At 44.7% G+C, this 27,206-nt stretch overlaps 3 protein-coding genes across 5 annotated transcripts in view; 1 reads left to right on the plus strand and 2 right to left on the minus strand.

Moving 5' to 3' along the window:
* Positions 1-9,757, minus strand: part of inc (BTB/POZ domain-containing protein inc) — a 37,258-nt gene extending 27,501 nt beyond the window's left edge. Inside the window, exon 1 of the mRNA XM_077633906.1 lies at positions 9,516-9,757. Coding sequence (XP_077490032.1) covers positions 9,516-9,734 — 219 coding nt within the window. The 5' untranslated portion in view covers positions 9,735-9,757. The remainder of the gene's footprint in view (positions 1-9,515) is intronic.
* A 955-nt stretch (positions 9,758-10,712) lies between these two features.
* On the plus strand, positions 10,713-14,243 carry LOC144100966 (ATP synthase subunit d, mitochondrial-like). The gene is made up of 5 exons (XM_077633907.1): positions 10,713-10,887; positions 11,082-11,178; positions 11,595-11,666; positions 12,328-12,390; positions 13,953-14,243. The coding sequence occupies exons 1-5, from the start codon at positions 10,766-10,768 to the stop codon at positions 14,121-14,123; spliced, it is 525 nt and encodes a 174-aa protein (XP_077490033.1). The 5' UTR covers positions 10,713-10,765; the 3' UTR covers positions 14,124-14,243.
* Positions 14,244-19,472: 5,229 nt separating this feature from the next.
* Positions 19,473-27,206, minus strand: part of LOC144100967 (ATP-sensitive inward rectifier potassium channel 12-like) — a 138,459-nt gene continuing 130,725 nt past the window's right edge. For all 3 annotated transcript variants that reach the window (XM_077633909.1, XM_077633911.1, XM_077633910.1), the window contains 3 exons: positions 26,452-26,799; positions 24,968-25,224; positions 19,473-23,565 (listed from right to left, as the gene is read on the minus strand). In XM_077633909.1, coding sequence (XP_077490035.1) covers position 23,565; positions 24,968-25,224; positions 26,452-26,799 — 606 coding nt within the window. In that variant the 3' untranslated portion in view covers positions 19,473-23,564. The remainder of the gene's footprint in view (positions 23,566-24,967; positions 25,225-26,451; positions 26,800-27,206) is intronic.

Here is a 27,206-nt window from a genome sequence, read left to right on the forward strand (position 1 = left end):
GAGACAGATACTGCGCCATTTACTTCCCCAAAAACCTATTATTATTATTATTATTATTTGCACTCCTCTATGTACAGCTATACAATGGAAATCGTTCAAACGGCAAAAAGTGGAACTCAAATTTTGGTCTCTCGAATTTTTCTTCTGTCCTTATTTTGTCATTCTTTTGTAAAAAAAACACAAAAGAAAGCGAAGCTTGAACACACTCCCAACACCAATTATACTTTAGCATGCGAACAGCCACGGCACTTTTTTTTTTGCGCTACGCGTGGGCGTGTGTGCATCAGGTGATGCGACAGCTCCTGAAAGCCCGAACTTGGTGCCAACCTTCTGCCGTTCCAGCTCTCAATTTTTTTTATATACAAACTTCGAACGAGGTTTCACAGGAGGCGTGATTAAAAAGCTGCTACACATCACATACATACACAACACGGAAGCAAGAACACCGATAGCGCAGACAGCACACGAACGTTCCCATCTGTCTGGCATATATTTCACTCGTTCTTGTTTTTTTTTTATTTTTACTCTACAACGACCCTGTGCGGGTATAAATAAGCCCGCCGTCAGTGGATCCACAAACTGCTTCCTGTGCAAAGCTATGGAGGCAAAAGGCTAAGGCGCCCGTGTGCTGTGCGATGTCAGTGCACGTTAAAGATCCCCAGGTGGTCGAAATTATTCCGGAGCCCTCCACTACGGCACCTCTCTCTTCCTTTCTTCTTTCACTCCCTCCTTTACCCTTCCCTTACGGCGCGGTTCAGGTGTCCAAAGATATATGAGACAGATACTGCGCCATTTCCTTTCGCCAAAAACCAATTAGTGGGAAAACGCTAAGGCGCCCGTGTGCTGTGCGATGTCAGTGCACGTTAAAGATCCCCAGGTGGTCGAAATTATTCCGGAGCCCTCCACTACGGCACCTCTTCCTTTCTTCTTTCACTCCCTTCTTTATCCCTTCCCTTACGGCGCGGTTCAGGTGTCCGCCGGAATGTGAGACAGATACTGCGCCATTTCCTTTCCCCCCAAAAAACAATTATTATTATTATTATTATTATTATTATTGTCCCTTCCCTTACGGCGCGGTTAAGGTGTCCAACGATATATGAGACAGATACTGCGCCATTTCCTTTCCCCAAAAACCAATTATTATTATTGCAAAGGTTACTCAACGCATGGTAGCACAATAGTTTTTGGCCCATTCTGACCTTACACAGAAAATAACAGTGCACGTTAAAGATCCCCAGGTCGTCGAAATTATTCCGGAGCACTCCACTACGGCACCTATTCTTCCTTTCTTTCACTCCCTCCTTTATCCCTTCCCTTACGGCGCGGTTCAGGTGTCCAAAGATATATGAGACAGATACTGCGCCATTTCCTTTCCCCAAAAACCAATTATTATTATTGCAAAGGTTACTCAACGCATGGTAGCACAATCGTTTTTGGCCCATTCAGACCTTACACAGAAAATAACAGTGCACGTTAAAGATCCCCAGGTGGTCGAAATTATTCCGGAGCACTCCACTACGGCACCTATTCTTCCTTTCTTTCACTCCCTCCTTTATCCCTTCCCTTACGGCGCGGTTCAGGTGTCCAAAGATATATGAGACAGATACTGCGCCATTTCCTTTCCCCAAAAACCAATTATTATTATTGCAAAGGTTACTCAACGCATGGTAGCACAATCGTTTTTGGCCCATTCAGTACACAGAAAATAACAGTGCACGTTAAAGATCCCCAGGTCGTCGAAATTATTCCGGAGCACTCCACTACGGCACCTATTCTTCCTTTCTTTCACTCCCTCCTTTATCCCTTCCCTTACGGCGCGGTTCAGGTGTCCAAAGATATATGAGACAGAGACTGCGCCATTTCCTTTCCCCAAAAACCAATTATTATTATTGCAAAGGTTACTCAACGCATGGTAGCACAATCGTTTTTGGCCCATTCAGACCTTACACAGAAAATAACAGTGCACGTTAAAGATCCCCAGGTGGTCGAAATTATTCCGGAGCACTCCACTACGGCACCTATTCTTCCTTTCTTTCACTCCCTCCTTTATCCCTTCCATTACGGCGCGGTTCAGGTGTCCAAAGATATATGAGACAGATACTGCGCCATTTCCTTTCCCCAAAAACCAATTATTATTATTGCAAAGGTTACTCAACGCATGGTAGCACAATCGTTTTTGGCCCATTCAGACCTTACACAGAAAATAACAGTGCACGTTAAAGATCCCCAGGTGGTCGAAATTATTCCGGAGCACGCCACTACGGCACCTATTCTTCCTTTCTTTCACTCCCTCCTTTATCCCTTCCCTTACGGCGCGGTTCAGGTGTCCAAAGATATATGAGACAGATACTGCGCCATTTCCTTCCCCCAAAAACCAATTATTATTATTGCAAAGGTTACTCAACGCATGGTAGCACAATCGTTTTTGGCCCATTCAGACCTTACACAGAAAATAACAGTGCACGTTAAAGATCCCCAGGTGGTCGAAATTATTCCGGAGCACTCCACTACGGCACCTATTCTTCCTTTCTTTCACTCCCTCCTTTATCCCTTCCCTTACGGCGCGGTTCAGGTGTCCAAAGATATATGAGACAGATACTGCGCCATTTCCTTTCCCCAAAAACCAATTATTATTATTGCAAAGGTTACTCAACGCATGGTAGCACAATCGTTTTTGGCCCATTCAGTACACAGAAAATAACAGTGCACGTTAAAGATCCCCAGGTGGTCGAAATTATTCCGGAGCACTCCACTACGGCACCTATTCTTCCTTTCTTTCACTCCCTCCTTTATCCCTTCCCTTACGGCGCGGTTCAGGTGTCCAAAGATATATGAGACAGATACTGCGCCATTTCCTTTCCCCAAAAACCAATTATTATTATTGCAAAGGTTACTCAACGCATGGTAGCACAATCGTTTTTGGCCCATTCAGACCTTACACAGAAAATAACAGTGCACGTTAAAGATCCCCAGGTGGTCGAAATTATTCCGGAGCACGCCACTACGGCACCTATTCTTCCTTTCTTTCACTCCCTCCTTTATCCCTTCCCTTACGGCGCGGTTCAGGTGTCCAAAGATATATGAGACAGATACTGCGCCATTTCCTTTCCCCAAAAACCAATTATTATTGCAAAGGTTACTCAACGCATGGTAGCACAATCGTTTTTGGCCCATTCAGACCTTACACAGAAAATAACAGTGCACGTTAAAGATCCCCAGGTGGTCGAAATTATTCCGGAGCACTCCACTACGGCACCTATTCTTCCTTTCTTTCACTCCCTCCTTTATCCCTTCCCTTACGGCGCGGTTCAGGTGTCCAAAGATATATGAGACAGATACTGCGCCATTTCCTTTCCCCAAAAACCAATTATTATTATTGCAAAGGTTACTCAACGCATGGTAGCACAATCGTTTTTGGCCCATTCAGTACACAGAAAATAACAGTGCACGTTAAAGATCCCCAGGTGGTCGAAATTATTCCGGAGCACTCCACTACGGCACCTATTCTTCCTTTCTTTCACTCCCTCCTTTATCCCTTCCCTTACGGCGCGGTTCAGGTGTCCAAAGATATATGAGACAGATACTGCGCCATTTCCTTTCCCCAAAAACCAATTATTATTATTGCAAAGGTTACTCAACGCATGGTAGCACAATCGTTTTTGGCCCATTCAGACCTTACACAGAAAATAACAGTGCACGTTAAAGATCCCCAGGTGGTCGAAATTATTCCGGAGCACGCCACTACGGCACCTATTCTTCCTTTCTTTCACTCCCTCCTTTATCCCTTCCCTTACGGCGCGGTTCAGGTGTCCAAAGATATATGAGACAGATACTGCGCCATTTCCTTTCCCCAAAAACCAATTATTATTATTGCAAAGGTTACTCAACGCATGGTAGCACAATCGTTTTTGGCCCATTCAGACCTTACACAGAAAATAACAGTGCACGTTAAAGATCCCCAGGTGGTCGAAATTATTCCGGAGCACTCCACTACGGCACCTATTCTTCCTTTCTTTCACTCCCTCCTTTATCCCTTCCCTTACGGCGCGGTTCAGGTGTCCAAAGATATATGAGACAGATACTGCGCCATTTCCTTTCCCCAAAAACCAATTATTATTATTGCAAAGGTTACTCAACGCATGGTAGCACAATCGTTTTTGGCCCATTCAGTACACAGAAAATAACAGTGCACGTTAAAGATCCCCAGGTGGTCGAAATTATTCCGGAGCACTCCACTACGGCACCTATTCTTCCTTTCTTTCACTCCCTCCTTTATCCCTTCCCTTACGGCGCGGTTCAGGTGTCCAAAGATATATGAGACAGAGACTGCGCCATTTCCTTTCCCCAAAAACCAATTATTATTATTGCAAAGGTTACTCAACGCATGGTAGCACAATCGTTTTTGGCCCATTCAGACCTTACACAGAAAATAACAGTGCACGTTAAAGATCCCCAGGTGGTCGAAATTATTCCGGAGCACTCCACTACGGCACCTATTCTTCCTTTCTTTCACTCCCTCCTTTATCCCTTCCATTACGGCGCGGTTCAGGTGTCCAAAGATATATGAGACAGATACTGCGCCATTTCCTTTCCCCAAAAACCAATTATTATTATTGCAAAGGTTACTCAACGCATGGTAGCACAATCGTTTTTGGCCCATTCAGACCTTACACAGAAAATAACAGTGCACGTTAAAGATCCCCAGGTGGTCGAAATTATTCCGGAGCACGCCACTACGGCACCTATTCTTCCTTTCTTTCACTCCCTCCTTTATCCCTTCCCTTACGGCGCGGTTCAGGTGTCCAAAGATATATGAGACAGATACTGCGCCATTTCCTTCCCCCAAAAACCAATTATTATTATTGCAAAGGTTACTCAACGCATGGTAGCACAATCGTTTTTGGCCCATTCAGACCTTACACAGAAAATAACAGTGCACGTTAAAGATCCCCAGGTGGTCGAAATTATTCCGGAGCACTCCACTACGGCACCTATTCTTCCTTTCTTTCACTCCCTCCTTTATCCCTTCCCTTACGGCGCGGTTCAGGTGTCCAAAGATATATGAGACAGATACTGCGCCATTTCCTTTCCCAAAAACCAATTATTATTATTATTAGAAGCATTCTATCACACAGCCCGAGAATGCATGTGGAGAACACCAAGTGGACACCATGTGGCGGTTTACTTTGTTACACTTCACACGCAGTTCCACCTTAACACACGCCACCGTTTTTTTTAAACATACATGACGAGAGAAAGTGATCGCATTAATGTCGCGGAAATGTTTCGGCTATAGGTTTCTACCTGCCTCGCTCCGCCCATTTTTCACACATTAGTGGACAGTTAAACTGCAAGATGACACGTCACATAGCTTTCAAAGAGCTTCGGTAATTTTAATCTCGTAATGCTTATTAATCTTCGAACAGGGCGAAATAGAAATCCGAGTGAAAATTTCTGAGCAGTACATGAACAGTTTGAATAGTGAGGCACGGGTCGGCGTGTTCCCGAGCAGATTTCTCCTCCACAATGTAAGCTGAAAACCCTACAACCCGAAACCGGCGGCTGCAGCCAATCATTTCGCTCAAGCCGGAGTTACGCTAAATCGGGAGTTACGCTAAATCGGGAAACGCTAACCGCACTACTTCCATGCAAGATAGCCGACATATGCTGTGAAGATCAGCAAAATGCGAGAGGCCAAACTTAAGACTGGACAAGCCCGAATAAGCTCTACTTATGCAAGCGTGCGCCTAAACCGAACGTTAAACCAAGATGCGAAAAGACCACGTGCACGCTACGGACAACACGCATGATGAATCATTCGGTTGTGAAACTTCCGTTCAAAACCAGGACGCCTAATACGGCCATTTCCTGCAAGTTCCCGGCGACAGAGGCGCCGCCTACGAGCCCTTGCGTTAGCTAAGTGCAACACGCTGCAACATTCGGGAATGCCTGAGTGGTTCGTTAGACCACCACGCGTGACGCGACAATTTGCGAATCTTCCAATTCCGCACAAACCAGCGTTCCAAAACGATCTACGACGACCGCTTCGAATGCACGCAGTCGCCGACAGTATGATTCAAAAGCACTGCCAATGAAGTAGCGAGATATGCACAAAACCGACGTCGGCTTTCGTAAATTCGCACATGTTACGTGCTCGCCGTTCTATCTCCAAAATCTCGCTGTACACACATTTAAAACAGTTATACCGTACTCCGCTAGGTGGCGTACAAAGGAACAGGAAATTGTCAAAGAAAATATCTATGATAATTGTAGGGGAAGTTCTTTGTTGTTTGAGGCCAGGACTGGAGTTTTGCGGACTAAGAAGTATAGAGTCAGGTACCAGGAGATAGACACTTTGTGCATTGCGTGCGGAGAGGAGGAGGAAACGGCTGAACACTTGATACTTTTCTGTAAAGGGCTTCACCCTACAGTGGAAGGCAGCGGGGCTGACTTACCCAAGGCATTGGGGTTTAGGGATAGTGAAGGGAAAGTGGATTTTAAGAGGTTAGAAGTAACCAAGCGAAGGTTATCTGATTGGTGGCTAAAAGCAAGACAGGAGTAAAATTTCACAAGACATGGCTAGGTGGCTTGAGCCACCGCCCGATGTAAAGGGTTCAGCCGTATCCATCCATCCATCCATCCAGCCTACTTTTCTGTAAAGGGCTTCACCCTGTAGTGGAAAGAAGCGGGGCCTATTTTTTCAAACCATTGGGGTTTAAGGATAGTAAAGGAAAAGTAGATTTTAAACGGGTAGAAGTAACCAAGCGAAGGTTATCTGATTGGCGGCTAAAATCAAGACAAGAGTAAAATTTCACAAGTCGTGGCATGAACCACCGCCCGATTTAAAGGGTTCAGCCTCATCCATCCATACAGCCTACAGTGCCTCGGCCATCAGGCACCCCAAAAGCGCGACTATAGTTTTCGAGGCTATAGGACAAGGTGCTTTGAAAACGAAATGATACTGCCAATAATTTCAGGGCGGAGACCATATTTGCTGTTCATACATGCAAGACAGGGAAACCACATGTACCGTATGTTCCATAGCTCTGTTCCCTGTGGCCACTACGCGAAGGTTAGAACAGTCCCTCATGACACTTTAGTGACGAGGAGGCAAGTAGTAAGTGGTTTGTTAAAATAGCGGATTCGAAGACTACGCGTTGTGAAAACCGTCTTCATCCTGGTACAAAGGGAATGCTACAAATTATCTATTTACCACCCTGTCACGAATCGCGCCGCGCGCACACCCTCCTGGTCACGTCACTGGCCACGCGGAATCTGCATAATTTACGCCGCGATAACGAGACAAGAAGCCCTTCAATCCACGGCCGACTGATGACTCTCAAGATAAGGGCTATTTTCGCAACTTACGCAAGTGTCTTCAGGACCGGTTGGATTGCAGTCCCCGCGATAAATCAGTGTTAAGCAGTCTGTTTATCTTTCCTCAGCAAACCGAAAACAATCGCATAACGAGATGCCCTTCAAAAAAAGTAAAAATAAACAAGCGAAGGCGTCTTTCAAGGGGGACATGCCCGTCACGCTAGACAAAGGGCAGTCAAGGCGACAAGATCAGAGCGGTTAAATGTCAGGCAAGAGGCTGAAGACGTGACTGCGCACGTGTGTAGACTTTTTTTTTCGTTTTTAAGTAATTTTGAAAGCACGCAGAAGGGTTATTTCATCGGTAACCGCGAGAAGTGTAACCATAATGCTTGGTTTCTGGGGAAAGGAAATGGCGCAGTATCTGTCTCATATATCGTTGGACACCTGAACCGCGCTCTAAGGGAGGGGATAAAGGAGGGAGTGAAAGAAGGAAGAGGTGCCGTAGTGGAGAGCTCCGGAATAGTTTCGACCACCTGGGGATATAACGTGCACTGGCATCGCACAGCACACGGGTGCCTTAGCGTTTTTCCTCCATAAAAACGCAGCCGCCGCGGTCGGGTTCGAACCCGGGAACTCCGGATCAGTAGTCGAGCGCCCTAACCACTGAGCCACCGCGGCGGGTAGAAGTGTGGCCACTGACGTCTGTTTCCCGTTCAACCACCTCAAATGGTGCAAAGACGACTTGACTGGAACAAGGATCTGGGCTGACTCGTCAACCTGTCTAATATGCGCGGCAGGTATAGTTTCGAGACACTGATTTAAAAATTGAAAAACCAAACTATGTGCTTCTTGTCCAGTTTTGCTCCTGACAAGAACGCGACAAAATCGAGTTTTTCCGACTCGATTTCGCCGCCGGTATATATCAAATGAGATATGTCAAGCTGTCGTCGAGTGCATGACTGCACATGTCACCTCTGCTTCGTGATTTTTTTTTTCTTTACTGAATTATTCATTTAACGTCTCACCTTTTAGTCGGCTCATCACCCGTGCATCGCGTCGTCTGCTCTACAGAAGTTGCCGCGAAAGTGTCTCGTTTCGTCTCCGGAAATCTGAACGCAGCCCTTGTCCCTAGCTAGTACTTTTTCTTCGTATTTTTTCGTGAGTGAGTCATTCCTACCTTGCAAAAGCCGATGCGCAAGTTCTGACAATCCTCAGCGCTGCATACACACAGACAGGTACGCGAACAGTGCAGATGGTGACGAGACGCACAAATGCGACGTAAAAACGTGCACTAAGTTCCGGCGATGTTCACAGAACCTTCCGGATATTTCCTCTTGGATGTGTACGTGTTTTCCCGCCGTTGTTCGGCTTCCATCGAGGATACGGCCGACGCAGCCTCAAACGAGATTAAAACAACGTAGCCGATCGGAAATCTTGTTTGGACACTACGTCGACGAGATATGTCCGCAGAAGCCGTGTTTTCCCCCTCATATCATAAAGCGATTGCGCGAGAAAGACAGCACATCTTTACATTACATAGATGATTTCTTCACAACCACGCCTAAGGTTTGCCACATAAATGAAAGAATGAGCCCTCGACGACCAGTGCCAAGTGGCCGATCATAAGGCACCGCACATGGAGCCTACAGTTGGGAAAGGAAGTTTTTCTTCCGGCATGACCGCCGTCGATACGACGTCGGGTGAAATAAAAGAAATGCGAGAGCAAAAAATACGGGGAAAAAAAGTTGGCGCAGCACACAGGCGCACACGACCGGATGGGCGCATGGCACATCGAGTCGGCTTTTTAAAGCACGACACTTCGATTGGATCACCCACCGCTGCTCACCGCCGCTAGATGAGAGCGACGCAGTAGTGAGAACCGCAAAATCGTTCAATCCCAGGCGCCGCACTGTCAAAGAGGACGCGACGCTAGGCGAGGAAAAAGCGCGTTACGAAAAAGAACCAGTACGAAGAGAAAAATCGAAAAGCACCGCGAAAACGCCTCTATTTCGCCGAAGCAACGGCGCAGATTTACCAATCCGTGTACGACCCGGAAACGAATGGGTTTCGCCGTAAAAAAGGCGCCCTGGAATTTTCAGAGGAGAAGAAAAATTAAGGAAAGGAAATCGCGAATGAAGGAGGCAAAGCGCAGAGTAGTAGCGAGCGTGTGAGTGTATGCACAGCAGCACCGCACGCACCTTGTCAGAGTCGAGTTCGGGATCCTCTTGGCAAAGCCGGTACAGGAACGACTTGGGATCTCGGCACAGGGTTGTGCGGGTCGTCAGGAAGCACGTCCCTCCGACGTTGAGCTTGACCCACTGTGTGTTCTTGGGCTGCTTGGGCGCGCCCGCCTTGGCGTTTTCGGCCGACGGCTCATCCGCGCCGTCGGCACCGGAGTTGATGCCCCTGCCCGCCATATTGAGAGACAAACCCCGATGCGTGCTTGGAGCTGGTGGCGCCAGGCGCCGCCGTCGTCGCAAGCGCTGTTCCTATTAGACTTAGTTGAGGAAGTTTGCAATGAATTCCTCTTACACAAATAACTACTTTTTGAGTTTCTACTGATAGCTGCGCCATCTGAAAACGGCCAATAAAAGCGGTCACCTAAATTTTAAATTTGTGTTTCTTATTTCATCTGCTATATTATCTTTCGGATTGTTACGTACGTGCACATTTGTCGCTGCATTTTTTAAAACAATAATATTGTCTTGCGATTGTTTGTGTGTTAAAAATCTTACAATTTGCAATTTGAAGCTAGTTTATCTTATTGACTATGGGTGTCGCGACAATCTGTAAAACTAAACTCTGGCCCAATCGAATTTTCATACATCGACCTTATGGGAAGTTTCGCAACTGGTAACTTGAAAGGGCTCTGATTTCGGTGGCTTATTGGCTTATGACTATATATTGATTAATTTCTTGTTATGTCGCTAACAATCTCGGGTTCAACGCGCTGCTCAAGATGAGGTTTGAGGCTCCGTCACGAAAATTTTTAACCGAGTAATATCAGCCATAACATTCCTTTAGAAGCATATTAAATTTCTGGGAACCGAAAAAAAGACGCAGCAACAGGCAACTGCGGTGAACCATTTCTCGTTTACTTCCTCCCATTACAGGTGGACTACAGAATAAAGTTTCGCCAACCCTTTCTATGCAAAAATATTGTGTGTTAATCGAGTCCGAGCACCATAGCCGAGCACCTTGAGCCACGAGCTTGAGCGTAGTTTTGTTTCGGTTTCGACTTTCCTGCTCTTCAATTTTTGTCAGCGTTCGAGCGTCGCAAGTGCCGCAACTACACCTAAATTGCTTCAATTTTAAAACATTGCAGCAATTATTATTTAGTTTGACAATGTGATACTTCAATCGTTGTGATTTTTCGGAAATCCCCCTGGCGGAATCCGGCCGGCTACAGCCGGATCGAGAGTACATCGGTCACCTTCCCTGCTGAAACATGGCTACACGGAGGATTGCAAAGTCTGCTGTGGACTGGGCCGCCTTTGCAGAGCGTGTCCCCGCCGACCAAAAAGTGTTTTTCCAGGCCCTGAAGGCAAGGTCTGATGGCTACCTTCGCAGGTGAGGAGCGCTACACGTGCCTTCTCAGTAATTCGTTGACCGGTGATTTGCTGACCGTCCCTCCCCACCACTCGTGGGGTCACTGTATGCATTGCTGTTTTCTCGGCGAACTTGTTTCGCTTGCTTGTTCCGTGCCTCTGTGCGGAAAAAAGGGGGCATATGTGTTTAAAATTGTTTTATCCGTTTGTTCTCAGGGTGCTGAGTCTTCCCGAGAATCCCCCTCAGATTGACTTTGCCATGTACCGGGCTCGCTTAGGAAACTCTGCACTCGTCGACCAGTTCGAAAAAGCGGTAAGTGCACCAGGCTGCGCCTATATTTCGGAGCCGACTGAAAGGCACCTATGCGGAAATCTCGGCGTCGCTGAGAAATGGGGTACAATAATGTGGGCAGTGAAGCTAGTGATGCTCTTTCGGCAGGCAAGCTACGCTTGCTTGCAAAAAGAAAGGTTGCTTCACTGCACTGATGCTTCTTTTCTGTATGGTAGTGTTGATTAGAACGCTAAATTGTTCGCGCAATCATTTAGTTAGGAGACAATTTTTTAAAAGTTGGAATAAAAGACTAGCACATGCTGCCTCCGAGATCGGAAATTTCACTGCCCCGGTACTTTTCTTGGTTTCAGTGGCGGTTGGGTTCTTTTGTACAGTGATGCCTATGTTAGTTCAAAACACACGGAACCTTCAGAACCTCTTTTGGTTCCCTTTTGCAGTACAAGGCCTTCCACGTGCCTTACCCCACTGAGCATCTGTCGCCCCAGATTGAAGCTGAGGAACGGGCTGCGGTGAGCTCTACACTCCTCTCTGTCATTTGCTTTGCCATTCATGCGTTCAGCGCCAGATAGCCGACAGTGCAGCTGATGCATTCTGTGTGCACAAGCACTGCACTACATTCGTTCCTTTATTTGTTCAGGAACAACAGATGACGCCACAGATCAGACTCGTGTAGTTTAGGAGGAAAGCTGCGCAGAAGTGCGCTTGGTGCGCATGCCCTCGTCACTGCTGCCTCCCTTCCACGGACAGCTGCTTAGATAGAGGGAGAGCCATAGCAGGACGTATAGGACACTCTGTGCTTGCGAATGATCGCAAGAGCCACAAAACCTTGCGAATTACAAATAAACATGCTGGCCTTGCTGTAAGTTTAAAAAACAAACAAACAAACAGAAAGGCATATAACAATGGTTTTTCTTTTCACGCCTGCTTTCTGGGGGATAATTTTTTTATTTTCTGTGGTCCTGTGAAAAACCATAACAGCGGGGCGCTGTACTGACTGCAGCCTGTATGTCAGTGTCATGTGTAAAGTCTCGTGTGCAAAACGGCCCCATAATACAGCACCTACTAAGCCTGCTTTTGCTGTTCCGTCTGGTGCAGTTTGTGGTTGCTCGTGCCACGCAAACGGGTAGCAGCTGCTGTATGCTTAACGGGTTGTTTCTCTTATTTCCACAGAAAGAGGAGGTGGAAGCCTTTGTCATAGAGTCTAAGGAGCGCATTGAGCAGTACAAGAAGGAGGTATGGTGATACTTTTTTATCATTTTCTTTCTCTGCCTCATGGCATATTGAATATTGGAACCTGGGCCTGTATTGTGAAAGTGTCCGCTCCGTGGGAATGTACACGTTGGCGTGCGCCATTTGATTGGAGCTCCAAACGCGGAGATAACGACAACAGCTGACCCACCTTTCCTGTCGAGGTTTATCGGCTGAAAGTGAACTTGCATTGAATCAACAGTCCTATAGCAAAGTTTAATGGTACAAAACTTGTGCTTTAGATGTTTTGGATCTATGTTTAAACTATTGAAAGCAGAAATAGGCTGGCAGGTTTGACTTTAACCTGCTGGGAGCTTCAAAACATCTTTCATAATCCGAGTCAGCGGTGGCGGCGTTTCCCATCTTTTTTTTTTGGAGCGAGAGAACACATCCAGTTTAATCAATGCCCAGTCAAATGCGTCCACATATTGGACACTTCCAGAATACAGGCCGTACTGAAACTGGACACTAATAAGCAAAACTCTGTGTACATTAATGCAAGGTGCTTTTTTTTTTTATTTTTCAAACTTTAAAAATCTCTTTGGTTAAAAAAGTCTTCTCGTTTTCGTAGGTATCCAGTAAGTAGTTTCTCTTTCTTTAATGTTGCATTGAATTAATTTTTTCCTCAGCAAAAGAAAGCTCAGATCAAGACCAAACTTAGTGAATTCGAATCTTGTTAAAGGGGCAGTAACATGCAGCTTAGTTACTGATGTACTATCGGCCACAAAACTTTACGTAATCTAGGCATGTGGGAAAAACAGTGCAACATTTTCTCTGAGAACATGAATTCCTGTATACTATGTATTATGCTATATAGTATGCTATGTTGTTGCTTGATAGGTCCCTATTAATCCTTTTATCTGAACACCAGTATCATTTACAGAACACAAAAAATGAGAAGGCATCTGCCAGTGCAGGGGACTTGTGCCAGGCATCACGGGAACCGGTGCAATGCCATTGAATATCTGATATTGCTTTAACACTTCATGCTTTTTTTAGCTTATTGTGCATGAAAACGGTGTGGCTGTTTGTCATCTTCCTTTCTAGAATTTTGATATGCTGTTTTCATGGATACCTTGCTTACAAGAATAGTTCTGTTGTGGAAAAGAAACTTGAGTCACTACTTTTGTCTAGTAGTTTTGGTATTTTTAAAATGCCTTTTTAACATCACCATGGTGTTATTAAAATGCCTTTTTAAAGCAAAATAATGTGCCGAATCATGGACAAATTGCAGAGAAGTTACCTTAAAAATGCTGAATATCAAGTTATGAGAGCAATTGCACACGGTGCTTTAAGTTGTTCTTAGTGAACATTTTAGCCTGTTTTATGGCATGTGGTCAGGTTGTCACTCTAACTTGAATCATCATTACAGTCCTCAGCTAGTAAGGTGAATATAAATATTATGAAGTGGCTGACATTTTTGCAGGAGATTTGCTTTAGTGTATATGTTTGTGTAGCAAATGCTTTCAATTTAATATTTTTCATGAATAAACTTGGATGTGTGTGTTTCCTTTCTTATTTTGTTGTTTTGCTCTTTCCTTCCCTAGCTGGCGAGGTATGAGGCTATGCTTCCAGCAATAGAGATGACTATGGAGGACTTCTATGACTACTTCCCAGACCAGAAGATAGATGTCGACAATCCAACGCACTGGCCTCATGACGGCAGCTGTGAAACCGATGACAGGCTGGAGTATGAGGACCGCGGCGACGACCACTAGACAAGTGGTCTGGCTGGCTCCAGATGCACGCCTAGCATAGTGGCTACCACCTCTCGAGCTTGATGACTGGGCCAAGCATGCCGATAGAGCGATTGAAGTAAAGGTTCGAAGTTAGTTGTACACTGTGTGCTGTGTTCATTTGGACAGGGGTGACATTAACAGACTTCGGTTTACTGCACTGCCTTTGCAGAGGCTGCCAGTCATCTTTTCTATGTAGACATAGATGGATGTAGTTTTGACCAGGGCTCTTGCATCACACCAACTGAAAAACTTCGCTCTAAAAAGTGACTGGTCCCAGTAGCCACCTTCCATGTACTTACGGATGGCGGCACCATCTGGAAGTGGCAAATTAAAGCTGTTGTCATATGTTGCTACTGTCATCTGCGAAGCGTTTTTTTTTTTTGCTTACTTCTTTTACCCACTAATTTGTCCATCTGACTGATATATCTGAATTTTTGCTAATGCATCTGTTTAACTGATTTTGTTTCCAGGTGGCTGTGTGTTTATCAACGATCTAGATGTTTACAACTTGAACACTGTTTACGTTATTGACCACGAGTGATGCAGCAATTCATAAACGCCCGAATTTTGGCCACCTCGGCCCGCCATTTTATTATACATGGACCCTACAGGAAGTTTTGCATCTGGTAATATCAAAGGGCTCTGGTTTCAACAGTTATTTGCCTGGGAACACTTCTAAGTCAAGAAAAAACATCTTTTCAGTTTTAAGTTTCATAGCAGTTTCTACTAGTCCTAAACACTGCACAAGCCATACTGAGGGTTAGTAGGCTATATAAACTCATTTTAGTGCAAAAGCACTACTTCGCAAGATCACACCCAACCAAGAATCATGTGGCGTCCCTGACCTTGAGGGTGCAAACATAAAATAAATAGTGCCGTGACTGGGTTTCGAACCCGCAGCGGTGCAAACAGATCAGCTTCGCTGGCCACTGCACGAGAGCACTCTAGGCTATCGCTGTCGCCAATCGCACCTCGTGTTGAATTGCAACACACTCTCCCTCTGTGCATTGCACGTCATCTTCAACTTGTATCCACAGCGCAAACAGGTCGGATCAGCTTAACATGAGTAATATCATCGCAAGATGTGCCGATGACCCTGCAAAGCAAGACCATGAGCCAGTCAGGCTAAACACGCTTTTTGTAAGTCTACTCATTTTAACTACCATAAAATCCTAACACTTTTTTATTGCAGGTTTTAGGATTATTTGCTGTCTAGCACTTAAGACCTGTATGGTCCCTTCAGGTCCATTCACATATGCGAGCGTTGCACAACTGGTTTTGGCTGAATCACTACAGTCCCTTCCTGCTTTGTTAGTGCTCTGTAACCGTAACTAATTGACGAAAAACAGCTGTGCGATATGTGCGACTCGCAGTTGTAATTTTGCCCTTGACCTTGGTGTTTTTTGGTCAAAGCTGCCCTTACAACCACATAAATCCATCATCGAAGCAGGCGCAAATTTTTTGTGCTTGGCTTGCTTGATTTGGACAATTGCAGCACAAAACCACATTCATATTGGGAAGACAGGGCTTGGTGGAACCTTTACTGCCGCTCATTTTCAGATACATGCGTGATGGCAAAAAAAATCGCACGTCGTTCGAGATAATATTAGTCGCTGAAAATTACGAACGCATAGGGGAGTGTTTGTTTTATTAGATTTGTGGTGTTGATAAATGGGAAATTGCTAGTGTAAATATTTTTTTACCAGAAAGATTGATTAAGAACTAGAAAAAAATAACCGTGCCACCAGTGAAATCCGAACTGAACACCCTCACAAGTTGCGTATGGTTCTTCATAACTCCATGGTTGAAAAGCTCACGTGATTCAGAATATGGTTTCATGATCAATAGTTAGACCAGTTTGGCTGCTTTCTGGACATTTTCATTTAATGATCTCATATTTCTTATAGGCTCCTCTTTTGGTTTCATGGTAAAACAGGAAACAGAAGTTTGAGTGTACAGCAGAACTCAGTGCTGCAACAGTGTCCAGTGGCTTTCAAGAACCTAATTGTTAATGCTGTATGAAAAGGGTTGTACAAGTGATAATTCTACCAAATTCCTTTGTGCATGGCAAGCGGCTTGACTAGTAATAATAATAATAATTGGTTTTTTTGGGGGAAAGGAAATGGCGCAGTATCTGTCTCATATATCGTTGGACACCTGAACCGCGCCGTAAGGGAAGGGATAAAGGAGGGAGTGAAAGAAGAAAGGAAGAAAGAGGTGCCGTAGTGGAGGGCTCCGGAATAATTTCGACCACCTGAGGATCTTTAACGTGCACTGACATCGCACAGCACACGGGCGCCTTAGCGTTTTTCCTCCATAAAAACGCAGCCACCGCGGTCGGGTTCGAACCCGGGAACTCCGGGATCAGTAGTCGAGCGCCCTAACCACTGAGCCACCGCGGCGGGTACTTGACTAGTAACTTCACAAAACGTCCACAATTATCAGAAATAGGCATTACTTGTTAACGAGCACTATGTTGGTACCTAGCGTGGAAGCAATGTTCATGACTCGGCAAATGCAGTGTTGTCTGTCGAAATCGCCTCAACTGAGGCAATGTTGTGGGCAACTTTTTTTGCTCCAACCAAACAAACACTGCTTGTGTGTAATGTCGTAAGTCATCAAGATTTAGAAGCAGGTGCAGCTAGTTTTTTTATTTCAACGTATCGGAACCTCGGCAAATGCCATGTTGCCCTTCATAATGTTTAAAGCTTGGTCAGCATGCAAATTGAGCTTTGTAGCCAGTTGTACTGATATTGGAATCATGTTTCAAAGATATCTACACAAATGGTATGGCTAGCTCAACTGCAAAGTCTGCCTTGTGTTTGATATTCATACTACTGTACTGAGTTTAATTTGTCTATTTAATGACAGTTTTAGGTTATTCTGCATTCACTGTTGATGACAAACTTGTGAGTATTGAATCATATGTCTGTACAGAAAGGTTACAAAAGAATATATGAAAAATGGACTGCTTTGCCAGCATCTGGATATCTGCTTGCAAGGACAGAAAGCACTTTATTTGTTGAAGAAAATTTCATGTTGGATGACAGAAGTTATGTATAACGTGAAGGCTGGGAAAGGCAATGCCATAGTTCCTTTTTGTGCATGTTTGACATGCCTATGGCACTTTCTGAGGTTTTTGTTATAGTGCATCATAATTCAGTGATTTGTCAAAGGCAAACTAGCATGTCCAACAAATGCCAGGGAAGACCAACCCTCCATCATTTTGCACTTTGGATTCTAGTGCACTGTTTTGAAAAGTGTTTTGAAAGCCAGGAGAGGCATAACATAGTCTGTCATTGCGAGTATTCCCAAACTAGGCTCCACTGAACCCTTGGATTCATTCCTGGGTGCACGTTTTGGGATCTCCGAGCACCTGCATCCATAGTTGCTGCGATCCGTCCTTTCTTTGCTCACTTGATTTCGGGACTACTCACACTGTAATTGCCCGAAACAGGCTGTATGACTTTACAGGCAGTCATCATTAATTGGACTTCAGGCATTTTTTAATAGGCCATGCTAATTTATGCATGCTGGACAGGAAGAGACAGAAGCCAAAACACGCAAGGCTCCTCAGCACCTATTGGGGTTACCCGAGACTAAAAGGGTCGAGGAATCCTGCATTTTCGCATATTTATGAACTGATACATAGCTGGCTTTTACTCCAGCTATCTGCATGTCTTTATCAATGCTCAAATGATGTAGCTCTGACAGTCTGTATCCAAGTTTATGTTGGACAAGAAGGATGGAGTTATATAGGGTAGCATTAGAATACTGTATAGCAGTGCTTTGTTGGCAATGAATGCTTCTGTTCATAATTGGAAGCTTTACGTGAAAGAATTTAGTCCAGAGCATAACCTTGAAAATGCACCAGCGATTTACGGCATTTGTTTTGTAGCAGCTACCTTATTTCTCAGCAAAACTAGCACTGAAGGACTGCTATCATGTTTCACTTGCAATTTTTCACGTACGTTTTGTCAATGTAGAAGCTTGAGGTAACAGGATTGTGAGGTAAACCATTACTCTGTCGGTTACTCAAACACACCAGTCGCATCGATGCAGCAGCCATTTTGAAAGCGCTGACAAAATCATGTTCATGAACCACGAGTGGATCATCTGCTACTTTTTCCAGAGTGTACCATGACCTACCAGTGTGTCATCACCTGCAGGTGCTCTTCCGGGACACCAAGGTATGCTGTGAACAGTGCTGCCATAATGTTATTTCACACCTGTTGAGCAACCTTACTGCCTGATCTAATTACCTACTTCACTGTGATGAGTAGTTGTGTCTTCAATCCATTTAAATGCACATGTATTATATCTCCTGAACAGAAAATAAGAGTTTTGGCAAATAAACACCCAGATACTGCTTACCAATATTGAAGTATATGCTCCATTGATAAGAGATTGGGAACACTAAAGTGAACTTTAAAAAAAAAATGCTGCTGGATCTTCAGTATTTTCACTGAAGACTGAAGAAGTTAATGTCCTTGATATCAATGGCTATTGAGAGTTGATTACTTGAGAGTTCCTATTTGTCCCCAGCATTGAAGCATGCCAGGTGCATCAATGGCTGTCTTGATAGTCTCCACATAAGGCCGACAATTCTCGCCATGAATCAGGCTGTATCTTCTGTGTGGTCTTTGTTCGCAACCTTTTCTTCATTCACTGAAAGCTCGCAACTCCCTCAGGAGCCTCCATAACATGGGCACTTCATGTCACTAGGTTGGGCATTGCAAGGTTCTCAAAGATATGAAAGTGTAACAATCACTTGTAGTGCTCCACGCTGGTAGCGCCAGCTGCCACCTATTAGGGTGAACAAATTCTTAACTGCATTTATATTAAGCTAAGAGGACAGCAGTGGTCAGGCGCTTCAGTCAAGGCATATGCAACTCTCATTAGGGTCACACCACTGTGCAAGGTTTAGTATTACCGACATGCAGTTCACGCCACCACTGCATCGCTGTTATTATACTCACTGTGGAGGTCAGTTGCATATAATAAAATTAGTTATGGAAATTTCTCCCTGGTGTTTATTCTGTTCAGAGGAATCTCTTTCACACTGCATAAAAGAACTGAACCTTCACTTCAGCAGGGTACAAATGTGCGATGATATCAACCACTGCTCTCAATGCAATGGATGTCTTCATCATTGCTTTCTTGCACCTTGAAGGCACGCTCAAGGCCACAAGATATTCCATAGTAGAGGGATCCCAAAATCACTGTGATTTGTTTCTTATTTTGCATCCGTTAAATACATGGCTGGTGACTCTGAGCTGTGAGTTTTGCCTACACGCAACAGCCAAGGGAATGAAGCATCGAGAAGACTCAGCATTATTAAATGTATTTTATTATCTCTATGTACATAAAACATGAAAGGACAAAACTTCTAAAAACATTGCAACAACAAAACAAACAACTTTGGCAACTGGTACTTTTTTTTTATGTCAGTAAAACAAAAGAAACCTACGAAAACGACCTTGTAATATATAGCTCCCGAGCTGTGTCAGCTGTTCATTGTCCTTTAAAAACAAAAAATCTATAACTATGCTTAAACACGTACCTCAATACTGCTTTCATGACGGAATGACAAAAACCTCAACCACACATTGCTTCATCACCTTCCCGCATTTGTTCGCAGCTTGCGGAATGTCTAACGAACACGTGTTTTAATGCAAGCATCAGTGCTGAAATAGCTGCACTAAAGATATTTTTATGGCAGACTTTTTGTTATACACCACTGATGCTAAAATTTTCAAGAAAATTGTACTTTTCATTACTGGTCCCCACAGGCTTCCTTGCAAAGGAAACTATTGCAAGAAAGGCGAAACTGCTACAAGATGCAAATGGAAGGCTAGCATCTTGCGAACTGATGGAACTGGTACACTAGTGCATTTAACCACCTTGTAAATGAGATGGTTTGGTAAGCAACATCAGTAAACAGCAGTGGCAGGCCAAATGTACGCATACATGGGCATTCAGGTGCTCATGCAACTGAATGCCCGTGGGCATTGGAGTTCCCATTAGCTTGGGAATTCGACGACACGGGCATCGAAGTGCCTGTCGGCTTGAACCGCGGGCTCTCTAGAGGTACTGACCTCCCTTGCCACTCTTGTAATTGGATTGTTACAACTTGTAACCATCCTTCAAACCACAGTTCAGCATTGGCTTCAAAAAGCTTTGTCATAGAACCTAGACTAACAAGCTATTTGAACACTCCATGGATTTGAAGACTTGAAACATGTTTAAGATACGCAGGAGAGACAGTGATGCCAAAAACGCCTCACACAGCTTAAGTTTTGAATGATAAAACTAGCGATGAGGACGCTGACAGTGGCTACTGCTTCCTGCGGAGACGGGCTGAAATGCAAGCAATGTTATGCGCCCAGTATGTAGCATAGAAGCTGAGCGAGATATGCATATATCTTTTGTTTTCGTACAACATTCAGGAACCTTTTGGTCCCGCAAGCTATACACTTGATCATAAAACCCTGCAGAGTCGCTCATTAAAAGAGTTTTGTTTGAACTAGCCCAACTTTACACTCACTAGAGATAAGACTTCGCAAATGAAGTTTGGAAAAAAAAAAAGCTTCTGTACTTTTCTCAACTCACTATGTAAGCCGACAACTTACAAACTGCTCCTGTTTGAATCTCCCACAAACGAAATCCTCATGCTTTATATATTACACCATTACTATTGCTTTAAGGAAATCCTGTGTGGTGTCACAAAAAAAAAATAAACTACCATACTTGAGACTTGCACCATAGGCAATGTGAGGCTTTTATCACAAGTTAATAGTTGCAGAAAGATAGTGATATTGCTACTGACAAACAACATTATGCAGGTTATCATTTCAGTTAGATACTAATATAAGATTTTTTTTGCTCGACTCTTTTCAGAGTAGGCTATGCTACCATTGAGCTCTATGCACCCTGGCATAACAAGAGCACAAGGCTAACTATGAGGTGTGCTAAAACATCAGTAGCTTCACTTTCTCATGCAGGTGCATATCTAAACCAAAGTAACGCAAACTGCAGGATTTTTCTCAAAGCCCGACGTCGACGCAATATTATAGTACGGCATATGCAAGGGCTTCTCAACATAGCTTGCTTTGATGGCATTGGTTTCTCACATTTGTAGCAACACTGCAGCCTTTCTTAATAACGAATTGCATTTTCAACAAGAAAACACTGGCAATTACAATTAACAGAAATTAGCCACACTGTCAAGAACAAATTCAAGATGCGCACTGTTATTATGAAAAAAAAAAATGAAGCACAGGCATTACTGTAGGCCTAGCTTGGGCTAAATTGGTCATGACACCAAATCTATAACGAGAGGACCATGCTTATGCAACTTCCGAGATGAACTGATTGTCATTTCCACAAGAACAGCAGACTTACGATGCTGGAGTCCAAAAATATTCATATATTTATATATATATATATTTATATATAGTGCTCAGCTCTCATTATCGTTGCACTGGATAGCTTTGCACAACATAGACAAGACACAGCTTCACTTTGCAAAGCCTGCTAAGGCTCCACATAACATATTAATTCCACTTATTCCTAATGTTTAAGTGTTATATAGATCTGGGCTTTTTGCTTTGATCGTGTTTATTCAGTTGTGCTGCCATCAACACACTCACTATAAAAAGTTGCATTTAAGAAAGAATGTTCTTCTCTAAAAAAAAGGCAATCTTCATAGGTATTGGGGAACATTCATTGCGCATGGCCAACACTACAAAAGTTCACTGTAGTTCATCCCTGGATGATATGTCACAGGCATACTGTGGAATTGCACAAAAAAAGCACGTTCACCTTCGACTGTATGCTTTCTAAACTCGCGGGTAAAAAAAAGTGTGGGCCTTATGGTGTTCCATTCCTGTGCAGTGTCCCATCTGTCCACAAAATGGTCTACACAGCATGCACAACACCGTAAAAAAATAGGTCACAAAACGCATCCAAATCATGCTATATATATATACATGTGGGCTTGTATATTAAGAGACATTGGCGGACAATTTCATTCTCAGTACTGAACATGCGTTATCAACAGCAAATTCGCAAGTGTGCCTGCTGTAGCATGCACAGATATCAGCATGAATGTTGTCCACATATCCACATATGTCGGAGGAAAGAGGGCCATGTCTCTGTTACAGAGTTTTCACCAAACTTGCAGTGAACACAGACCTTAACTGCAGGAGCTCCAACCCATTCGTGAGGGTTATTTGGCATGCATAAGTGACCAATGCTGTGCATTGCCTAACCCGAAGAAGTGAAGCCCAGTACAAAGGTGGCTGCATGCTTCTGGCCACTTGTTACTTCAATAGATAAGACTGGGCTTATAACACTGGCTTTTGTGAGGGAAACCTTAATTCGGCTACAAAAACACCATAGCATATTGCTGAAGTATAACAGGGACCCAAATGTTTTTTGAACCTCCACAACTCCTCCCAAACCCATTGCCTGCCTCATGTTTTCATAGTTGTAGAACAAGGTAAAAAATGTTGAAACTCTCATAGAAAAGTTAAATGAGCAAACCACAGAAGTCTACGAGACTTTTCACCTAAGAACAAACCTACAAAAGTGCAAAGTTCGAAGTCAAGACACTTACGCCACACACCACACTTGGTTTCGCATGACCGTCGTGCCTCTGCTGTGCCGTTACTATAACCTATCGGTCATATGCCAGTCTGGTGACAAGAGGACACTATCGAAGCCGCGGGTGCAAGCAGCTGCTGGCTGCGGCGATTTCCGTCATTTCGTAGAAACTTGCGCCGAGCGGCATCGATGCAGGTGTGTTCAGCGACACTACATGCGCCACACATGCGGTGTGCGTTTGTCACGATACAATGCTTGGTTGGCGGTCCGGTGTCCAGCCATACGCCATGTCCTCTAAAAACGGCCGGGAACCGGCCCTTAGTGAGACTTCCTCCCCGGTGAAAAGAAGAAAAATCAATCTGAGCAAATGCACTCTTACCAAGCACTGCCTTGACACAGTCGTAACAACACCGCAGGAGAGCATATATCCAAAGAACTGTAGCACAAGTCGTCAGTTCTCACCAGATCACTCGTGAGCATGAACTAAGTGAAGACGAGTAGAGAAGGAAACGTTGCGGCCTTAGTGCATTTGGGTAGATTGGGTGGCAACAGTGGACCAGGGAAACGGTCGCAGTGGCTTGTCAAGGCACTCTCGGTGAGATGACGCACTCATAAGATATTAAGGGCCCACATCGCAGCATGGAACCATGACGGTATACTGCTACCATCAAAGGTGCAGGCCACTGCTGGTACTACGCACATGTGAGACAATGTTGCAAGCACATGGCTGCGAGGCACGTTTTTTTTTTTTCCTGCATCGTTCATTGTCAGTCTTCACTTCCAAGGCTCCGGCATGGAGCCTTGAGCAGGATATCTAGAGAAGACGGAAACAGAAAAACCTCCTTTAGTGACCATTTTCTATACTGACCATCATGCAGCTAACATGCTTTCTTCTCCAGCATCCTAAACGAAGAATTTCTCAAAAATAGTGCCAAGTCATTTCTGAAGTCCTCATGCATTTACTATAGGATGGTTGATTCTGCACTTTTCTTTCACCAGACTGAGAGTGTCACTATGGTCTACTGTCGAGTAGCCTTTCGAAAAGCCAGCCTGGTCCTTCAGGTGACTGAAGCCTATGGTTGATCTAATTTTATTAGTGATTACCTAAGTAAGTACCATGTAAACAATGGACAGTAAGCTAATCAGTCTGCGATTCTTCAAGTTCTTGACATCTCCTTTTATGGATTAAGACGATGTCAGTGTTCTTTCAACATTCCCGTAAACTCGATGTCATGAGGCACTAGCAACTCTTTCTAGTTACCACCATCCTTTAACAAACCTGTAGTTACTTGATCCTAACCAGTCACTTTGCCCTTTGCATTCCATGTAAGGTTTTCTTTACTTCTTCTTTCATTGCGGACAGGGCGTCCAATCATTCCATACTCTTGGCTTCATCATTAACACTATAATTAATTCAGCTACTGAAGAGATCTGTGTAAAACTATTTGGCTATTAGAACTATCTTATTTATATTCGTGGTGACATAGCCCTCCTCATCACTAAGGGTGTACATCTGATTTTTTTTCCCAGTGGCTAATTTTCTCTTGACTGCTTTTAGGCTGCCTCCCTTCTTCCCTCCACATACAACTCCGCGGTGGAGAAAGTCCGTGCTGGAGAAAGTCCGTGTTGGAGAAATTCCGCACTGGAGAAACTCCGCACTATACGCTTAGAGTTCCAGCGTCTCCAGCCTGAAAATACCCTCCTCCTCACACAAAAATAGACACCCAGGACGCCATCTCCTGGCGTCAGGTCTAAACGAACACTTTCCCTCATCTCCACAAACTTCACCTCCTGCACCCAACACTATACCCTGACACTTGCTTATGGTGCCAGGCCCGCCCAACACTCTTCCACATTTCGTGGGAATGCGGGGCGAAAACGAACCACTTACAGACGCAGTACAGCAGTACACGTCATTTGAGTGGTGGGAGGCGATGCGATGCGATTAAAGACGAGGACCAAAGAGCCCTCATAAAACAGGTCCGCCTGACAGCTCAAGCCAGTGGAGCCCTGGAATGAGGACCCCACCCACAAGCCTCAAGAAACATTCCTCTGATTTTATTAAAGTTTACCTACCTACCTACTACCTACCCATCTACCAACCTACCCACCTACCTACCTACCACCCACCCACCCACAAAATTTTCATTTTGTTATTACAGGACTCCCCAGCAATCAGCCCCTCCCTCTTTCAGTGACAGCCCAGTTGGTCTCACCAGAGCTCCTTGGGTAGCTGCAGAGGTATCAGATGCCCAGCAGTGTTGAGGAACTTTTCTGGCGTGACCCTCTTAAGGCTGGGATGTTGCTGCTGCTGCTGTTGCTGCTGCTGTTGCTGCTGTGCAAGGATGCTCTGGTTACGGTCATCAATGGTCATTGGCTGGAGCGGGGTGCCCAGCGCCACCATACGTGGTGCACTCCGCAGCATCCTCTGGTACTCGTAGAAGTCCCGGGCGCTGCACAGTGGCGTCTCCACCTGCACGAGCAAGCAGCCAAAAGTTGATGGGCCAGCCAGATATTCCAAGGGCCCCGGTAATGTGCAGAGCGCATACAGTTGTGACCACAATGACACGAAGCAAGCTTCTGCATTTCAACTTTTCTCGCTTCTTATGTAAAGAACACGGAAAAAGTTCCTTCCACTTATGCGCAGGTGCACCAGCGGGATTTCCCAGCATATGTAATAAGCACCACCAAATTTCTGCTGGCTAAAGTGTGAGAGGAGTTTGATCACTGAAGCGCATGCAGTATTAATGGCCATGACTTCACATTGCTAGCAGATTGACTGCAAGTTACTCAGCCACAACGGTCTTTTTTTTTTGTGGTCTGGGATTATCTTCATTATAGCTATGTCTAAGAAAAGATGCGGCAGACCTCTTTCATTGTACCAGTTGTGATGCAACTCTGGATGTGTGTACCAAGATCTGTCTGGCACAGTGACGGGGCCAAATATTGGACGTTAGCAGACCGTCATGCCACCTGCAGTGTTCAGACAAACTGCGCAGTGTTGCTCAAACTGCAAACATAGCATAATAAATGCTGCAGGGCACCACCAGTGTCTGGTAGCTTGGTTCACAAGTGATGCCAATTTTAACCGCCCTGAAATTGCTACAAGGAGCAGCCAGGTTTCAAAGCAAAGTAACTGGTACGATCAATGAGCTCTGAGGTGCCAGGTATTCATATTACCCTGGTGCGTCCCTAGCGAAAATTCTAATTCAAGTATGCATTGGTCTAATACATTCGTGCATTTGCTGTATAATTCTCCTGTTAGTTTTTTGAGTTAGAATCAGTCTAAGAGGAAATAACATGCACAGTTTGAGAGAAGAATGGAATCAGGTTCTTTGATGTTAACAATTAATTGCAGTCTTCAATTAACAAAATGTCACCACGAAACCTGTAGTTTTACATGACGCAAAACAAATATTTAGTGAAAATATTTATCTAAATATCTTCGCTCATGAAAAGCAACCCGGCAACGCCTTTCCTGAAGCTTTGCCAGTGAACACACTAAAAGTATAGTTTAAAAATGCCGCTCACGCCTTCATCCCATCAACCCTGAAGAAGGAGCCAAGACAGTTCCGAAATGCTGGGGGACTCTTCACCACGAATTCCTGTCATCCATGTTTTTTTCTTTTCATTGTTTCTAGTTCTCCTGACATTATGTCAAAATGCTCATGTTCCAATATGTTTGCCAGTTTCCACATACCTCGTAAGTGTTGTTGAACTTGCTGTAGTCAACAAGGTACTCGGAAGAGTCCTTCTGGAATCGCACCAGCTGCTCAAAGCGGTGGCCCCAGAGCAACTCGGAGGGCAGGTACGAAGACCGAGCCTGGATGGACTGGCCCGTCGACTCGATGGTGCCTTCCAGGATAACCACGATCTCGAACTTCTCCCGCAGCACATCCTCCGCTGACATGTTGTAGAAAGGGCTTGTCTCGTTAATCTCGTGCACAATGGTGGCCGGCCAGATGAACAGGATGCTGTCCGTGCCAGCGTCAAAGCGCACATCTAGTTGCGTGTGGTAGTAAGGAATAACTTCACCTTCTGCGGTCACCTGCACAGGGTTGAGATCACACAGGAGCTACATTGAGCATGTCACTGAAAAGACCTTGGCAGGCTGCACATGTTTGCACTGACAGCCTCAAACATATGAGTCGTGCATTTCGATGGTCTTCGATGACCTTCACCGTGGCAGCCATATCTAATTTGATTTGTGAGGGCTTAATGTCCCAAAGTGACTCAGCCTATAAGGGACGCCGTAGTGAAGGGCTCCGGAAATTTTGACCACCTGGGGTTCTTTAACGAGCATTGACATCACACAGTACACGGGCCTCTAGAATTTCACCTCCATCAAAATTCTACCGCCGCGGCCGGGATTGAACCCGACACTCGGCAGTCATATCTACATCGAAGACCATGCATGTTTTCTAAGGTGTCAGTGAGGATAATAAGACTAGAAAT

The sequence above is a fragment of the Amblyomma americanum genome, chromosome 8, assembly GCF_052857255.1.
Source record: "Amblyomma americanum isolate KBUSLIRL-KWMA chromosome 8, ASM5285725v1, whole genome shotgun sequence".
In the NCBI taxonomy this organism is placed as follows: Eukaryota; Metazoa; Arthropoda; class Arachnida; order Ixodida; family Ixodidae; genus Amblyomma; species Amblyomma americanum.

Excerpts from the sequence above, each read along its gene's own strand:
- LOC144100966 (XM_077633907.1), top strand. The coding sequence starts at position 10,766 with ATGGCTACACGGAGGATTGCAAAGTCTGCTGTGGACTGGGCCGCCTTT. Across the intron at positions 10,888-11,081 it reads TCTGATGGCTACCTTCGCAG|GGTGCTGAGTCTTCCCGAGA; the intron begins GTGAGGAGCGCT and ends GTTTGTTCTCAG. Across the intron at positions 11,667-12,327 it reads AAGCTGAGGAACGGGCTGCG|AAAGAGGAGGTGGAAGCCTT; the intron begins GTGAGCTCTACA and ends TTATTTCCACAG.